The sequence below is a fragment of the Neolamprologus multifasciatus genome, chromosome 13 (assembly GCF_963576455.1).
Source record: "Neolamprologus multifasciatus chromosome 13, fNeoMul1.2, whole genome shotgun sequence".
NCBI lineage: Eukaryota > Metazoa > Chordata > Actinopteri > Cichliformes > Cichlidae > Neolamprologus > Neolamprologus multifasciatus.
In genome coordinates, this window is record NC_140451.1 from 19,812,810 (window position 1) to 19,829,646 (window position 16,837).

The following is a 16,837-nucleotide window of genomic DNA, read 5'->3' on the forward strand; positions in this document are numbered from 1 at the left end:
ATGTGGCACCGTGTCAGTGACACTCGGTTTAAAAAAAATAAAATAAAATCTGAAATATAAGAACATATTTTCCATAAAACAAGAATTATAAAAACAAGATTTCAGTATTGCAGGCATTTATGTAGACATGTGGCTTAATTTGATTAAAGATAAATCTCTGGGGACCTTGTTAAGAAAATACCAGAGATACAGCACAAACCTTTCATTTTTTTTCTTTCCTTTTTTTACATCTGACATTACAAAAGGTGTAGTCTTTTAAATTGAATGTAATTTCCACCAACGTTTATTGCACAGCGTCTCAGGAAAAACCCCTGGCATATTATAAAGGGATTTCAAAACAACCAGGTGCTGCCCTCACAGCTGGATGGGACTTTTGCTTCCTAATTCTAAAGTTGGGAGCACACTCCTTTGACCCATTATGACCCATCCTTTCTGGATGGGTCATTATGACCCATCCTTTCTGGATGGGTCATAATGTTTAAATTTGATGTTCTTTTGAGGCACAGAAAAGGGAATGCATTCAGTGACATCTGGACAGTTGTATGTCTGTTTCTTTCCTGGGTTGGAATTAACCATTGAGGGTGACACTGTGTGTGAACACGATCTGTGACCTTGCAGGAAATGATGTCTGTGTGTCTTTATTTGACAGAAATCTGTACATTTTCTTAATTTGGTCATAGAAAATCTATTATACCCGAAGAAATGAACAAAACTAGGAAGAAATCATTTTCACAATCCTACTCTTTCGTGCTTTGTCTCTCGCTAAAGACTCTAAATTTACGAGATAAAACAATCCAGTGTGTGATAAATGGTCACGGGCTTCTCAGTAATGTGTTTACCGTTCCAGGTTCTCCTGTTAATGGTGAAGCATCCTCCCCACCCCCAGCTATCAATGACAACCGGCATTCCGGTGACAACTTGGACACCATCTTGCTGCAGCTCCGCCAGGTGACCAGGGAGCGGGATGAGCTTCGTAAGCGTCTGGCGTTGGCATCGCCTGGGACCACCTTCGACGACTGCAGGTGCAAATCTTGGCCTGTTTGCCAAGTTGTTGTTGTTGTCACTGTTTCTTGTTACCTCCTGGTAACACTTTTTAATTTGCCTCATGACTATAAAAGTGTTGTTATTCATGCCTCCCTTTTCTGTCTAAATGAAAGGCATCAAATCTGGGATTCATTGCTCTTTGAATCAGCAGAGCTCCACTGGTATTGTTTACTCTCTCTTGGCTGTCTTCAGTGCTGGCTGCCATGTTTAATAATTCTCACCTGTCTGGGAAAATGTTGACCTTGCCTTGCAGAGAGCGCACATTGACACTGACGCTTAATAAAGTTTAATGTGCTCTAGAAACAAGATGTTTCCTTTGCAACACATGATACCAAGGCTAAAATGCCTATATGCACACCTAGTTTTAAAGTATTGTTATTAGGATTAAACATGCCAGTACTATGCATTTTTGTACAAAGAGAAGGTCAGTTCTTTTATCTGCGATGTGCTTGGGCACGCTATCATTCAAGGCTTGTGTAATAAAATTTTGGTTTGGTGCCTTTCTTCTTAAGGCCAAATTCCAAAGCCAGTCATGACTATGAGCGTCTAAAAAGTCAGTGCATTGGGGCCATGGCAGATCTGCAGTCTCTGAAGAACCAGCATACTAAAACACTCAAGAGGTGCGAGGAGGCTGTGAAGGAGGCTGACTTCTACCAGTAAGTCTTCCTTGCAAGAGTTTTGTTTTTCTTGTTGTTGATGAAGGACTCTGTTGTCATATGTATCTCTGTTATGCAGTTTGTGCTTATCAGTTGCTTAGATTTCCATTTGGTATCAGTGGTAAGTGTTGTTCAGAACTGTTGTTAAAATGAAAATATAAACAAGCTTGGGATGGGATTCTGCAATCTGCTGCTTTTCAGCATTGAAATAATCAAGTTTTATTGCGTTGTTTTGCTGCAGCTGTAACAAACACTTGCGTGGTGTTGTAGTTAACCCGACTGAAAGAACATCCCTCGGAGCTACAGTCGGCTTTCACGTTTAAAGGGAACTGGCACTACAATATAACAACGTGCATGGTTTTAAAAGCTTGGAAAATGGAGCCATTTATATGATTGAATCATTCAACCTCATAGCTTGTGAGCCCAGCCAAAATTTCTGGAGCACAGAGACTAAGCAAGTAAATTAATATCATTAATGATTGTGTGCTTTTACCTAATACAATTTAACAATACATTCACAACTTCTACGCTGAATAAATATTTTTTTTTATCAATTTTATTCTCAAATCAGTTTGAACTTTGGTTGCAAATTTTAGATGATGTAGAATAAATAATATTTTAGTTTTACATAATGAATGTACTTGCATATCCTCTGTCTGTGTTTACCTAATCTAATCAAAGTTTGCTTTCTGCTCTGTATGTTTGCACGTCCATGTATGTTCACTTTTCCTCTTTCTAGCATGCTGCACAGCCGTGTCTTGGGCGACCAGGCACAGCTGAAGGAAGAGATGGAAACACTCAGGAGGGACAATGCCCAACTTGTCCGGGAGCACAACCACCTAAAACAGAACTGTGAGGAGCTCAAACGACTGCACAGTCAAGACCAGAAAGAGTTGGCGGACCTTCGGCTGCAGCAACAGCAGGTATAACGCAGTCACAGACGCACCGCTGTTGCTGTCCAGATGTTATATTAGAGATTGAGTGACATGGCACAGATGGTGGGCCTGCATATATAAAACTGAACTGCTTTTTCGTGTAAATATTTGTTCCTTTACTAAGGCACCACATATTTGTAATCTTTCTGAAAGCATGTGAGGCTGGCGTGCTCATGCTCGTGCTGCAAGGTGTGAGCGGTAGCTCTCCTAAAGGACAGTCATTGGTTGTGCGATTTGGGTGTGCTGCTATAAACAGAAACTCAAGTGCAAGAGCACAGACGTAAAGGCCACAGTGTGACCAAACCCGTGCTTGGTGCTGTTGTTGACACGCACAGGATTGTACACAGTGAATTAGTCACCAAGGGTCAGTTAACACAGTGTTCTACCTTAACATCCTGAGGCATTTAATGACAAACGTTTGTGCTAAATTACATGAGCTGTCTGTGCTCATAATGTGTTAATGTACAGTCAAAGTCTTTTTCCTGCACCAACACTATAATCATTCTGCCTAAACTCTACTGACCACACATGACTCTGTATCTTTTCCCCCCCCTAAAAAAACAGTGTATAAGAGAATGTGCATGTTAGAGATGGTGTTAGATGTGCTGGGAAAGCACGATTTCCCGGAAGTTCTTGCTTAGCGAGGAGACTATCTCAAAGTTGATAGTGATCATATTTAAACAGGATTCAGTTCTTGCATTTCTAAGGGGCAGCCACAGATTTTTATTTTTTATCTTTTTGATCGCACCTCATATATTTTGGGATGTCAGACAGTCTTTCCTCTTGTGTTTTATGTACTGAATACTTTCTTCTAAGAGCACAAGGGGACAGTGACCCATATTGTGAAGTAGTGTCTTACAGTACCCATGGGGACACTGCAGTAGTTGCAAGCACAGGGCAGCCAAGCAGAAGGAAATGCACACAGAGCATTTCTGAAAAGGGCACACACAGAAGAAAAGGGCTTGGCTTGGGCAAAGGGCACTCTGACCCAAACAACGTAACGATCACATTGGTGCATTTGCAGTGTGTGCTTTCGCAGAGGTCAATACAGCCTTCGGGTCACAGAAGCTCTTCTGGGAATCTGGAAGACTATATCAGCAAGACCTGCAGAAATGAAAGAGAATAAGTAGTGCAGTCTGAAGGGCGCACTCTGTGCTTAAAACAGTTAAAGACAAATGACTGACCAGCACAGTTAACTAAGTACGTAACTGCAGTCCTAGAAATAAACTTGCCCTTATAAAATCTGTTTTGTTTTTGCTTGTTTTTTTGTTTTTTTTAAGTGGGCACAGATTATCTTGCACTTACACTCCTGTCCGCACATTAACGCCATCTGCTGCTAAGGTGGGGTACAACAAGTACATACAGGTTTGTGGTATTAACATTTTGACCAATGCTAATTGCTTTGTATGCATTTTTGTTACCAGGTAATGAGCGAGAAGGGCTCATCAGAGGTATTAAATAAGCTGTACGACACTGCTATGGAGAAGTTGGAGGCTGTAAAGAAGGAGTATGATTCCCTGAGCAAGCGTTACAGTGAGAAGGTAGCTAACCACAACACAGACCTGAGCCGCCTGGAGCAAGCGGAGGAGGAGAACCGGAGGCTGCAGAAGCAGATGGATGCGTTGCTCAAACAGCGAGACTCAGCTATGCACTACCAGCAGCAGTACTCTACCTCAATGAGGAGGTGAAAGCATCATTACGTGACACAAAAAAGACACAAAAGGTCTGTTTGAGTCAAAGTAGGGTTAGTGCTGTACTCAGACTACATGCATTTCTCCCCTCTTCCAGGTTTGATTCAGTGCAGCAGGAGCTGAACAAGTCCTCAGCTCAGAACAAGGAGCTGCAGAGAGAGATGGAGCGGCTGCAGTCAGAGGTGACACGCTACAAGAACTTGCAGCTGAAGTCGGCCAAGGACTGCGAGAAGTACAAGGAGGAGAGGGACTCTGTGTTTAATGAATATCGCCTCATCATGAGCGAAAGGGACCAGGTGATCAAGGAGGTGGACAAGTTGCAAACTGAACTGGAGGCAGCTGAGGCGCGACTGAAAAACACTTCATCAGAGAGGGTGGTGGCCAGTGAAGAGTTGGAGGCTCTCAGACAGGTATCGGGCTTTAAAACACCTTAAAACAACAGCATATTTTCAGGTGTATATGTCTTTTATAACTGATAGCCTTCAGGACAAGAAAATTGGCACTGAATATGACCTGCTTAAAGAAACATGCCAAATCCATCAAAGAATTTGACTTGTAGTAGTCATTAAAAAAAAAAAAACAAAACTGAAAGGAGCATTGGATGAGAAGATCGATACCTCTGTCATGGTAAAGCTGAAGCCAGCAACCATCTAGTGTAGCTTAAAGCCTGGAGTGGGGGAAACATTTAGCCAAGCTGCTTCCAAGGCTAACAAAATGCAACTGGTTTCTTATTGCAATACTGAAAATACTGAAGGTCTTGGGTTTACTATTTGAAGTGTTTTGAGATCATTTTGTTTTTCTAAATAAAACCGAATTGACTCTACTTTCACCATAACCTTCAAAATCTATAAATCTGCACATCTGCATCATCGGTTGATCACTAGACACCTTCTCACACTGTACACACGAATGGTTTTGCTTCTTTTTGGAGGATATTTTTGAACACTGCAAAAGGATTTGAAGCTAGTATCAGATCACTCTGCATTAGACCCACAACAATATTTTCACATCACATTAATGACTCACTGTGTTGAGATGCCCTCATTCTATTTTGCCTTTTGTTCTGGGATAGGAGTTGAACTCGTCACTGGTGGACCGTGACAGGGCCATCTGCGAGAGGAATGAGCTGCTGGAGAAGTATTGCCATGAGGTGAAGGACAAAGCTGAGGCCCAGAAGGAGTTGAGCCAGGCCTGCAAGGACATCGAGACGGTCCGGGAGGAGAGGGATGTGGCCCGCAAGGAGAGGACAGAGGCCATCATTCAAAGGGATCAGCTGCTCAGAGAATACTATCAAGCCAGACAAGTAAATGTCACCGCTCTTTCATAAAATCTCAGGAAGCATCTGTTGACGTCTTTGTTGTGGTGTCCTCTTTATACCATATACTATCACTGGTGTAGCCTGTGAACCAATTTCCCAACTTGTTTTTTTTCTTCAAAAGGTAGCCAAGCACTTATATCTAGCCCTTTCTTCCTAGATCCATGATATGTAATTCAGTATAAACCAAAATGTATGATTAAAAAGCATCCCTTTCTACCCACTAAGCAGCCATTTAAATAGTCCTTGTGCAGGGTTATATACATGAAAAGTACTTGGTTTGTTGTATGGGACTATTGTTTAGAATACTTAAGATGAAAAACGAGACGTAGTGTGTTATAAAATTAATCTTTTTCATGTACTCTTAATGTTCTTAGAAACAAGACTCTGCCACCTTGGACATGGAACGAGCCAATAAGGAGATCGAGATGCTAAGGAAACAGTATGAAGCGATGTCCCAGGAGCTGAAGGAGGCCACACAGGAAGCTGAGGTGGCCAAATGTCGAAGGGATTGGGCCTTCCAGGAGAGAGACAAAATAGTGGCGGAGAGGGAAAGCATAAGGTCAGTGCGTTTATGGGTTTTTAAAATACTTTTAGCAAAGCTGAGAGGGTCTGTAGTTGATCTCCCTCTCCAATAAACAAATTACTCACAATCTTCCTTCTCTCCTTTCTGTAGGACTCTGTGTGACAACCTGCGGCGAGAAAGGGACCGGGCAGTCAGCGATCTGGCCGATGCCCTGCGTAATTTGGATGATATGAGAAAACAGAAGAATGACACATTGCGAGAACTTAAAGAACTAAAGTGAGTCTTCACCATGGTTTTAAAGCTGCTGTCAGCTCTGAAGTCTCTTGTTTGACTCCCTCACTGCATGATATTTCCACATTTCCAACTCTCTTCTCCATTTGTTTCATAAAAGTTGAATCCCAATAAAGACTCATAAGGAATAAGTGGAAAGGTCTTCTGCATTTCAGCAAGTGCAAACAACATGGCCTCTACTCACTCAGCTGTGTGTGTGTTGTGTTGTCTCTGTAAGCTGTTGTAGTCAGTGTGTGGCTTGGCTGGGCATAAGCTATGACATTCAGCCTTTGGAGACATGCAGTTGTGTTTCTGGCAACATTTCCACACACCCAGATTAAAGTGTAATCCCGGAAAGCGTCAGTGTTTTGAACACACACATTTTGTCTCGCTGTCTTCAAGGCCCTTCATGTGACTGTTTAGAATGCATGTAGAGGCCCCCTCTGCTGGCGAAAGTGTGTATGACAACCATTATGTGTCAGATCCCTGCACGAGGGTTGCGATTTCCAGGCTGGAGGGTAGATTCTGGGGAAAGTCCAGTCTCTTTCCCTATCTACTAATTTAATCCTAACATTATCTAACTATAACCCCTTGTAATGTATGGTGCTTGTATCCAATTATTATCTAACTAGTAATCTAACATTTTCCCTATATAGAGTATGCGCCATACAGTGACTTTGAGTTTCTTCCTCTATCCTCATCAGAGACTGATGTACAATTGGGGTTTTAATGTCACTGCAACCCTTAAGGCATGCCTCAGTAGGACACCATATACAGTGGGGCAAAAAAGTATTTAGTCAGCCACCGATTGTGCAAGTTCCCCCACTTAAAATGATGACAGAGGTCAGTAATTTGCACCAGAGGTACACTTCAACTGTGAGAGACAGAATGTGAAAAAAAAATCCATGAATTCACATGGTAGGATTTGTAAAGAATTTATTCGTAAATCAGGGTGGAAAATAAGTATTTGGTCACCTCAAACAAGGAAAATCCCTGGCTCTCACAGACCTGTAACGTCTTCTGTAAGAAGCTTTTCTGTCCCCCACTCGTTACCTGTATGAATGGCACCTGTTTGACCTCATCATCTGTATAAAAGACACCTGTCCACAGCCTCAACCAGTCAGACTCCAAACTCCGCCATGGCCAAGACCAAAGAGCTTTCGAAGGACACCAGGAAAAGAATTGTAGACCTGCACCAGACTGGGAAGAGTGAATCTACAATAGGCAAGCAGCTTGGTGTGAAAAAATCAACTGTGGGAGCAATCATCAGAAAATGGAAGACATACAAGACCACTGATAATCTCCCTCGATCTGGGGCTCCACGCAAGATCTCATCCCGTGGGGTCAAAATGATCATGAGAACGGTGAGCAAAGATCGCAGAACCACATGGGGGGACCTGGTGAATGACCTGCAGAGAGCTGGGACCAAAGTAACAAAGGTCACCATCAGTAACACACTACAACGGCAGGGAATCAAATCCCGCAGTGCCAGACGTGTTCCGCTGCTGAAGCCAGTGCATGTCCAGGCCCGTCTGAAGTTTGCCAGAGAGCACATGGATGATACAGCAGAGGATTGGGAGAATGTCATGTGGTCAGATGAAACCAAAGTAGAACTTTTTGGTATAAACTCAACTCGTCGTGTTTGGAGGAAGAAGAATACTGAGTTGCATCCCAAGAACACCATACCTACTGTGAAGCATGGGGGTGGAAACATCATGCTATGGGGCTGTTTTTCTGCCAAGGGGACAGGACGACTGATCCGTGTTAAGGACAGAATGAATGGGGCCAAGTATCGTGAGATTTTGAGCCAAAACCTCCTTCCATCAGTGAGAACTTTGAAGATGAAACGAGGCTGGGTCTTCCAACATGACAATGATCCAAAACACACCGCCCGGGCAACAAAGGAGTGGCTCCGTAAGAAGCATTTGAAAGTCCTGGAGTGGCCTAGCCAGTCTCCAGACCTCAACCCCATAGAAAATCTGTGGCGGGAGTTGAAAGTCCGTGTTGCTCGGCGACAGCCCCAAAACATCACTGCTCTTGAGAAGATCTGCATGGAGGAATGGGCCAAAATACCAGCTACTGTGTGTGCAAACCTGGTAAAGACCTATAGTAAACGTTTGACCTCTGTTATTGCCAACAAAGGTTATGTTACAAAGTATTGAGTTGTATTTTTGTTATTGACCAAATACTTATTTTCCACCCTGATTTACGAATAAATTCTTTACAAATCCTACCATGTGAATTCATGGATTTTTTTTTTCACATTCTGTCTCTCACAGTTGAAGTGTACCTCTGGTGCAAATTACTGACCTCTGTCATCATTTTAAGTGGGGGAACTTGCACAATCGGTGGCTGACTAAATACTTTTTTGCCCCACTGTAGCTTGCTGACAGTGTGGCATTTTGTGCAATCTACTTTTAGATTTTTTTTTTCTGGGAATAAATTTAAATTGAACTCGTTGGACCTCTAAATGGAAAGTGTTTGTAAGAATGAGAGCACGTCAGATGTTTTGAAACAAAGCTCGAGACTGACACGAAGATTAAAATATGTAAAATTCTGCGCAATCTGTAGATGCGGCTCCCTTTTGATCCAGGCTGTATTTTTTTTCTTTCCCTGCTCTTTCTTTTTGTCTCTGCCCATCCTTCCTCAAATGACTAACCTTTGACTCTGTGTGTGTTATGTCTGCCTTTGTTAAGGGAGAAGATGGAAAGCCAGCTGGAGAAGGAGGCCCGGTTCTGTCAGTTAATGGCCCACAGCTCTCATGACTCGGCCATTGACACAGACTCCCTGGAGTGGGAGACGGAGGTGGTGGAGTTTGAGAAGGACAGGGTAAGAGTAGTGGTCAAGTCTTATTGCTGAGATTGAATTGGTCACATGCTAATCTCCTGAGAGCCAACAGACCTCTAAGATCTGTCAAAACATGATGGCATTAAAATGGGTTTTTATCAGAATGAGTCAAGTCACACTTATGTTACTGGCTTCACAGGATGACATGGATTTGAAGGCGCTTGGGTTTGATATTGCAGAGGGGGTAAATGATCCATATTTACCTGGAGATTGTGGCATTTTTGTTACACGGGTGGACAAAGGAAGTATCGCAGATGGAAGGTTAAGGTATGGGCTGCCTCAAGAAGAGATCTGTTTATGTGGCTTTATTAATGCTTTATTAAATACCTCACCCTTTGTTCTCGCATGTTTTTAGAGTGAATGATTGGCTATTGAAGATTAATGACATCGACCTGACCAATAAGGACAGGAAGCAGGTGGTGAAGGCTGTTCTTAATGGCGGAGGACTGATCAATATGGTGGTACGAAGGAGGAAATCTCTAGGAGGAAGGCTGGTCACTCCTGTTCATATAAACCTTATGGGACACAAAGGTATAATACTGTCTCTATAAATGGATTGAAATATTTATATAGATGTCTGCATTGTCCTTGTTTATCAACCTCTTTTTGTCTTTTGTATCTTAGACAGTGGGATTGGTCTGGAAAGTGGAGTGTTTGTCACTGCCATTGTCCAGGGAAGTCCAGCAGCCAGGGAGGGCTCTCTCACAGTTGGAGACAGACTCATTGCTGTGAGTTAGTTTCAGCTTCCATGAAATCCCCTCTCTCTATTTTTTTCGATACTCTGTATGTCTGGCACACTGCAGTTCACAGAGGTTTCTTTGGGTTTCTAATCCAGCCCTTGATCCATTTCAGTATCCACACTCCAAAAGTAGATAAGGTGGGATTTGGCTGAGGGTGTGAAGTGGAAGGAGGGAAGTCTCCTCTTTTGATTAAATCCTCATAAACCTGGAGCTCTGCAGTGGTAGGTGGAGCTGTCTCCAAGCACATAGCTGCAGTACACTCACCCCAGAGGGGAACTGAAGAGAGACGTGTCAGAAATTTTTTTCTTTTTTTCTTTTGTTTTAAAGGAGATGGAAACGCGGCCTTGTATTTAGTGCTAATCTTCCAGCAGCAGCAGAATTCTTAGGTCCCCGGTTTGTTTAAATAGAATCATGAAACATGTGCATCACCTTTAAAGGACTTAACACACCGGGCACGTAAAATCTGCGCTTATTTTTGGGTTAAAAATATTTTCTTAATGCACCTCTTCACTTTGACCATGTCGTTTAACTGGATAAATCTGCAGTATGATTTTTAAATTTTCGAATCCGAATATACAGATCTGACCAATCAGACCACTCTATTTGGCAACAAGTCTAGCACTTTAGTAATACAATTTTACTTCAGACACAGAGCAAGTCACCGCTCTGGGACAATCGGCTCTCTGAAATTATTTCTCTGCCTCCTCAAATGTGTTCCCAACTCTTCTAACAAGAGTTCAAATTGCCCCACTGACATCCTGAAATATGCATGAAAGTGGTCCATTACAACACGATTGGCTCATGTTTCTCACCTTGGTGATTCTTTGGCTCTTTGTGGCCATGAGCAACTTTGATGTTACAGAATTCCCATATAGATTTGACTACCTTGTCTCTCTTTTATATAATCTCTTTAGCATGACTTAATAAGTGCATAGTTGCATTTGCCAAAAAAGAGAACAGCGTGCTGAACTGGAGGTGAAATAAGTACAAAATGCAAATGAATGCCCGCTACTGAACCCTAAAGATCAGAAGTGAAGATTTCTTTCCCCTGCTTGTTCTAGGTTCAGGCATGATGTTCTTTCAGGACACAATTTATGTTAAATCTCAGCTGTAATAAAGTATATAGTTTGCTCTTCAGTATCTTTGACCTTGTTTGTGTTTTGGAGAATCCTCTCAGGTCACGTCTGTTCTAAAGGAATGTGCAGAATTCAGTGTGAGGGGTTGTTGAGACTGAAATGTGTTGGCCTAGATTTCTTATGGTTTTCCCACCGCAGTAGCATATGACACATCTCAGAGCCTGGGAATCTCATGTTTAGGAGATTTGTCACCTGTATGTGTTTGTAGATGTGTATCTGTTATAGCGATATTGCTACCCAAGATGTACAAACGCATCGGGGGAATATCAGGAAAGACAAGTGTGCATTGCTTTTGTGTTGAAGGACCTGCTTTTATTTCCAGTGTTTTTCCCCTTTCTGCAGATAAACGGAATTGCTCTGGATAACAAGTCTGTGACAGAGTGTGAGGCTTTGCTGCGTAGCTGCAGGGACTCTCTCAGCCTCTCTCTTATGAAGGTGGGCCAGTATTCATCTCGCTCTGTGAACTCTGAGAGCCTGACTGAAAGTTTTTAAAAGATTTCTTTTCTACTGCTGTGCGTCCTACATAGCAGGTTTACAAATTCAACAGTGTGGTTTGTGAGAACTGAGAAAACGGACTCATTTTGTTTGTCAGAGTATTCTTTTAAAAAACAAAAGTATGTTTATCAGGTGTGGTTAATCGCTTCCATTGCTCTCTCTACAGTTTTTCCCTCACAGCACATCAGGCCAGAACATTTTTGAGAGTCTGCGTGAGTCATCAGAGAAGTCAAACGGGCGCACTCACCTGTCGGAGATTCACTCCCGGAATAGTCGGAATCTCAAACACAACAGCTCGACACAGACGGACATTTTCTGCCCAGATGTTGGAAGCGCTAGCACAGGCAGCATTTCTGGGGAGAGGAGAAAGGTCAGAGGTGAATCTGATGACATGTATGGTGACATCAGCAGGCCCTTCTCCACAGGATCCCTCCATGCCACCAGCCTTCGGCCATCTTCAGACTTGGGAAATGGCCGGTATGGGCCCAGTGCTTTCCAAGAGTGCTGTCCCTACACAAAAGCACCTTCCTCTTTGCCCTTTGAGCCAGTTTCACCTGCAGACTCCATCACCATGGATGCAGCCATGGAGAAGAAGCACAGTGGCGGCACATGGCCAAAAATGATAGTGGGAAGTATGTCGGTCGCTCCAGATACTAGAGACACTAGTCCAGTCTCTGCAGCCACCCAACTCTCCATCTACAAATCACCCAAGCAGAGGAAGTCCATCTTTGACCCAGACACTTTCAAACGCCCTGAAACACCTTCCACTAAGATGGAGTACATGGCAGCCAGTCAGACTGCAGCAGTGGCTGCTGCTGCTGCAGCAGCTTCTCACTCTCCACAACCTTCAAAGACAGAGTCCCTCTCCTCCTCATCAACCCCTACCCCAACTCCCCCAACCCCACCCACTCGCAGCGACTCCTTCAAATTCAAACACAAACATCAAAGCAGCTCTGCCTCTGACTGCACAATCACCTCTGACGGCAAAGGAGAGGCTGCCATCTCCATGGCAGCAGGCGAGTGCAGAGACAGGAGTGAGCGAGAAAGGGACAGGAACGGAAACCACTATTTCCTGGAAGGCAAGGTCCTCACCTCACGGAAGTCTTGTGATGAGGACATTGGTCGTACCAGAGGGGAGGAGCCAGAGGTGAAGAGGCCGCGCCCTAAATCTGCCCCTGCCCTTCGACGTAGGATGACCCCTCAGACCATTACTCTTCCCACCTTCCAAGTGAGTTGAGGGGTTCAGAGGTGCAAAAGTGCATTTAGTTTGAGTCAGATTTGTTTTTGCTTTTCCCATAAAATATTCTTTTGCTTTCACCCTCAGTCAATCTGGGGTAGTTTTGATTAGAAGCCTCTGTAATGCAGAGAATATGATGTATTTGAGGGAAAATTCAAAATGGGACCTTTCAAATCATCCCGGTGGGCCAAAGCTTCCATTTTATAATAGAATTTACAGCCCAGACAGAGTAAAGCCTCTGGGATTTACCTCTTGCCAGTGTGTCGGAGTGATTGATGCCTTGCACCCCGTGCACAAGCTGAGTCAGAATCGAGTGCTCAAATACCATACCTGGAGAATGCATTGGGGATAAATGTTATTTTCAGTGTTAGGAGATGTTCAGGTTGTCATTCTTGCCATACGGTACTTGCCCCGCTGTTTAATTTTTAACTGTCATTAATCACAGAGCTACTCTAATGATGAGCATTCACCAGAGCCCAGGGACATGCTGCGTTCCTCCCCCAGCCGCTCTCATAGACACAGCGTCGGCTTTGTCCCCACAGTCTACGGTGGATCCCTACCTCCGAGTAAGTTTGCAGACTGCTGAAGCATAGGTCAGTCCCTATGTGCTCTCAGGATAATCACAGATTCCAGCGTCTATAAAATGGTTGTGTGTGTGAATGTGTGTAATTGGCAGATTCCACCCACCGTGGACTGTCACCTTGCCCCGCTGTGACGGCCGTGATGAGGAATCCAGTGTACACTGTGCGCAGTCACCGTGTTCATACCAGCAACTGTCCATCTGTCGCATCCCAGATATGCCACCAGCACACCCACACCAGGTTATAGCCTTTAAATGCCCACGGTTTCCTTGAACCCAGCTTTAAAACTGATGGTTTATCTTCAGGCTACTTTAACTGGAAGTTTAGTGTTTTGTAATGACTAATGATTTAAAATTATCCAGTTCCCAAAGGCAAACTGACAGTTAAATTACATTACCTGCTGTTGCTTTGCCTTAATATCGAGATGTTGCAATTTAGCCCAGCCACTCACACAGTTTTAACTGTTCCATTGTCATTGAGTTCCAAATATGTTTTTAACTCCTGTCCCATTTCTCTTTTAAACGAGTCATTATTTAACAGACCTGTGTTAAGCCTCCATAAGGTGTTTTTGGGGCCACTCACACAGTTTTCAAAGTTTTGTCATATACAGTAAAGAAACATGCTTCTCTGTACAAAAAAACAAACACATAAACTAAATAAATAGTTTATCAATTATTCTATTATTAAAAACATTAGAAATACAGTATAAATAATAAGATTTATACATATGATATAACATTGAGTGTGCAGTTGTGTGTCTGCAAAACTAAAGTAGTCCAAAAGGTAATAAACTCCTGTCAAGTGTTAGAACTTTAAAGGCAGTGGGGAACAGAGTTCTTTAGTCTACAGGTCTGAGTAAATTTGTAAAAATCAGCCTAAATAATTAAAAAAGAATCTGTGTTCAGTTATGATGGTCTCAAAGCTTGTTTTCTTTCACTGTGCAGCCCACAACACCAGGGTCGTCTGAGCCTGGACTTGAGCCAGCAGAAACGCTCAAATGACTTCTCCGAATCCTCCTCATCACGCAGCAGCAGAGCTTCACACGGTACAAACTCACTGCCATCCAGTGCACGGCTCGGTCAGTCTGACACGCACGCACGCACGCACATGCACACACCAGCAGTCCCAAAGCTCAACGCCACTTTTTCTATTTGCATTCATTTTCGTGTCTTATGCTTCTCATGCTTCTGACAGGTTCTTCCAATAATGTTCAGTACCGCACAGAGAGGATCAAAATCCCCTCTACTCCCCGCTACCCGCGCTCCATGCTGGGCTCAGACAGAGGTACTGTGCCTGCTGGTAAAATACAGTCAACACACCAAATGATTGTTAAAATATGACTATTGAAGTCTCGCAGATCAAATTCTGAGGGGGCAGAATTCCACAGACTTTTTATTTTATTTATTTTGTTTGTTTGTATTGTTTTCAATGTCTGCTTTACTATTGATGAGCTTGGTTAGTTCAGTGTTTTTTTTTTAATAGAGGTTTAAACTAAGGTTAAACTGCCTAAGCAGAAAAATCTTTACCAGTTTGTGTCATCAGTAAGTGGTTTGCTTATCACCTCTGGGTTCATGTGGATCAGTAGTGAAATTGTGTTTAGACACAAGAATAACATCTAGATCTAAGCTCTTTAATCCAAACACTCTCCTTAGGTTGCTAGAATAATTTTTCTTCTGATTCAAAATGTCAAACTAACATTTGCATGAGGCAAATCAAAAAATAAAAAATGAAGATTTGAGGAGAAAATTTAGGTTTTTAAGGATCTTTTCTGGGAGGGAAAATGCTATGAAGTTGAAGTTTTCATATTTCAGTGTGTATTTTAGGATTGTCCTTATTCTTTTCTGTTCCTCTTTACCTAAACCCAGGCTCCCACTCGCATTCCGAGTGTAGCAGTCCCAGCCTCATCACGCCTCCACAATCACCACTCAATCTGGAGACTTCCTCATTTGCCAGCAGCCAATCACAAGGATCCATTTCTACTTTACCTCGGATCTCAGTCAGCCCTGTGCCAATAGGAGAGCGCAGGAAAGACAGGTATGATGTAGAGAACTATTCCCACATTAAAAAGAAAATTAAATTAAAGGGAACATAGAAGATGCTAACTCTGTGTGACCATCTTGTTGAGAGATTTTTTGCAGCGTCTGCTATCGGACTGAGATGCTGCAAAAATTTTCCTCCAAATGGTGTAGTTGTTGGCTGAATGATGATTAGAAGCTGGTACTATATAGCCTGTGTCTGCCCTCAAGGATCCTCCTAGGCTATTTCAAAAGGTGTTGCTAGGCAACAGGTCCATCATGGTCAGTTGTGCAATCCCCCCATTGAAATTCAGATTGAAATCCTATTAAAACTCCAAATGGTAATATGTTTGCTGTTTTTCAAAGAAGCAGGTTTTTTTTTTTTAATGTTTTGTTGGAATCTTCTATCTTTTAACTTTCCTGTCACATATTTTACAACCAACACCACTCTTTTACATGTTACTGTCTCTTTATGATATCTGTCTTCCATTTTCCTCTTTATCTTCCTCCTGCCTCTCTGCAACCCTCCACTTCCAGATCTCTTTACCGTAATCGCTCTTTTCTAAGGATTCCTCTGGCTGCAAGGCCGAGGTTCTCCTCTCTCAGGAGCCTCAGGTTTGTTCCTTCTCACAGTGATACAAACAAGGATATGCCCCCTCCCCTTCCCCCAGCCTTCTCCCCAGCCCATGTTGTTAACATGTAATAGTTGGGTAGAGAATAAGGAGGACCAGAAAGGCTTGTGAGGTTTATGTGGACTATATGGAATGCAAAAAGAGGTTTTTATTATTTTTTTTTTATACTTTTTTTTTAACCCACCCCAAGAGTTGTGTAATTCTGAGACAGATGGTTGTTTGCATGCAGCAGTGTGATTTGTGCCTGAGGACACAGAACTCTTGATTAGATACACTTTCAACTTCAAAGGTTTGGTGTTGTTTATGTGCCCCGCCCATATCTCTCTCCATGTCAGAAAGCCATTTGAATCTAGCAGGGTGCATGTAGCATCCGTGCTCTACGATAACACCATAGTCACTATGCATGTGTGCACTGCTGGTTTTTAAGCCAAGTCACCCTTTAGTCTGCCGTATGTATGTTATGCACTGGTATCATCATTATTCAGTCTCAAGCTTCTAGATCATGATCTTTTTGTTTGTTTTTGTACCACACCACTCTCTTTACCCTGGTCTCTGGCTGCTAATCCACTCCCTCTTATCTACCTACATGAAACTGTAACCCATATCCAAAGCCACCTTGTTATGAAGACCCACAAAATTCATGCAAATCTTCTTCATGTGAAAGGATTTCACATGGCTGTGATTTCACTTTTGTGCACATTGTCTCTGTAAAGCTGC

At 42.8% G+C, this 16,837-nt stretch overlaps 1 protein-coding gene across 3 annotated transcripts in view; it reads left to right on the plus strand.

Annotated features, from left to right (window-relative positions):
• The window catches only part of dlg5a (discs, large homolog 5a (Drosophila)), a 41,975-nt gene that overhangs the window by 12,251 nt on the left and 12,887 nt on the right, over positions 1 to 16,837 (plus strand). The window contains exons 3-22 of one of the 3 annotated variants that reach the window (XM_085182183.1): positions 848 to 1,022; positions 1,557 to 1,700; positions 2,440 to 2,623; positions 4,060 to 4,319; positions 4,424 to 4,736; positions 5,399 to 5,629; positions 6,019 to 6,203; positions 6,318 to 6,443; positions 9,134 to 9,266; positions 9,424 to 9,551; positions 9,640 to 9,815; positions 9,909 to 10,012; positions 11,503 to 11,595; positions 11,822 to 12,883; positions 13,338 to 13,458; positions 13,569 to 13,713; positions 14,418 to 14,551; positions 14,668 to 14,757; positions 15,339 to 15,507; positions 16,026 to 16,103. In XM_085182183.1, the coding sequence (XP_085038309.1) occupies positions 848 to 1,022; positions 1,557 to 1,700; positions 2,440 to 2,623; positions 4,060 to 4,319; positions 4,424 to 4,736; positions 5,399 to 5,629; positions 6,019 to 6,203; positions 6,318 to 6,443; positions 9,134 to 9,266; positions 9,424 to 9,551; positions 9,640 to 9,815; positions 9,909 to 10,012; positions 11,503 to 11,595; positions 11,822 to 12,883; positions 13,338 to 13,458; positions 13,569 to 13,713; positions 14,418 to 14,551; positions 14,668 to 14,757; positions 15,339 to 15,507; positions 16,026 to 16,103 (4,051 nt within the window). The remainder of the gene's footprint in view (positions 1 to 847; positions 1,023 to 1,556; positions 1,701 to 2,439; positions 2,624 to 4,059; positions 4,320 to 4,423; positions 4,737 to 5,398; positions 5,630 to 6,018; positions 6,204 to 6,317; positions 6,444 to 9,133; positions 9,267 to 9,423; positions 9,552 to 9,639; positions 9,816 to 9,908; positions 10,013 to 11,502; positions 11,596 to 11,821; positions 12,884 to 13,337; positions 13,459 to 13,568; positions 13,714 to 14,417; positions 14,552 to 14,667; positions 14,758 to 15,338; positions 15,508 to 16,025; positions 16,104 to 16,837) is intronic. The other 2 variants (XM_085182184.1, XM_085182185.1) reach the window with 2 other exon arrangements.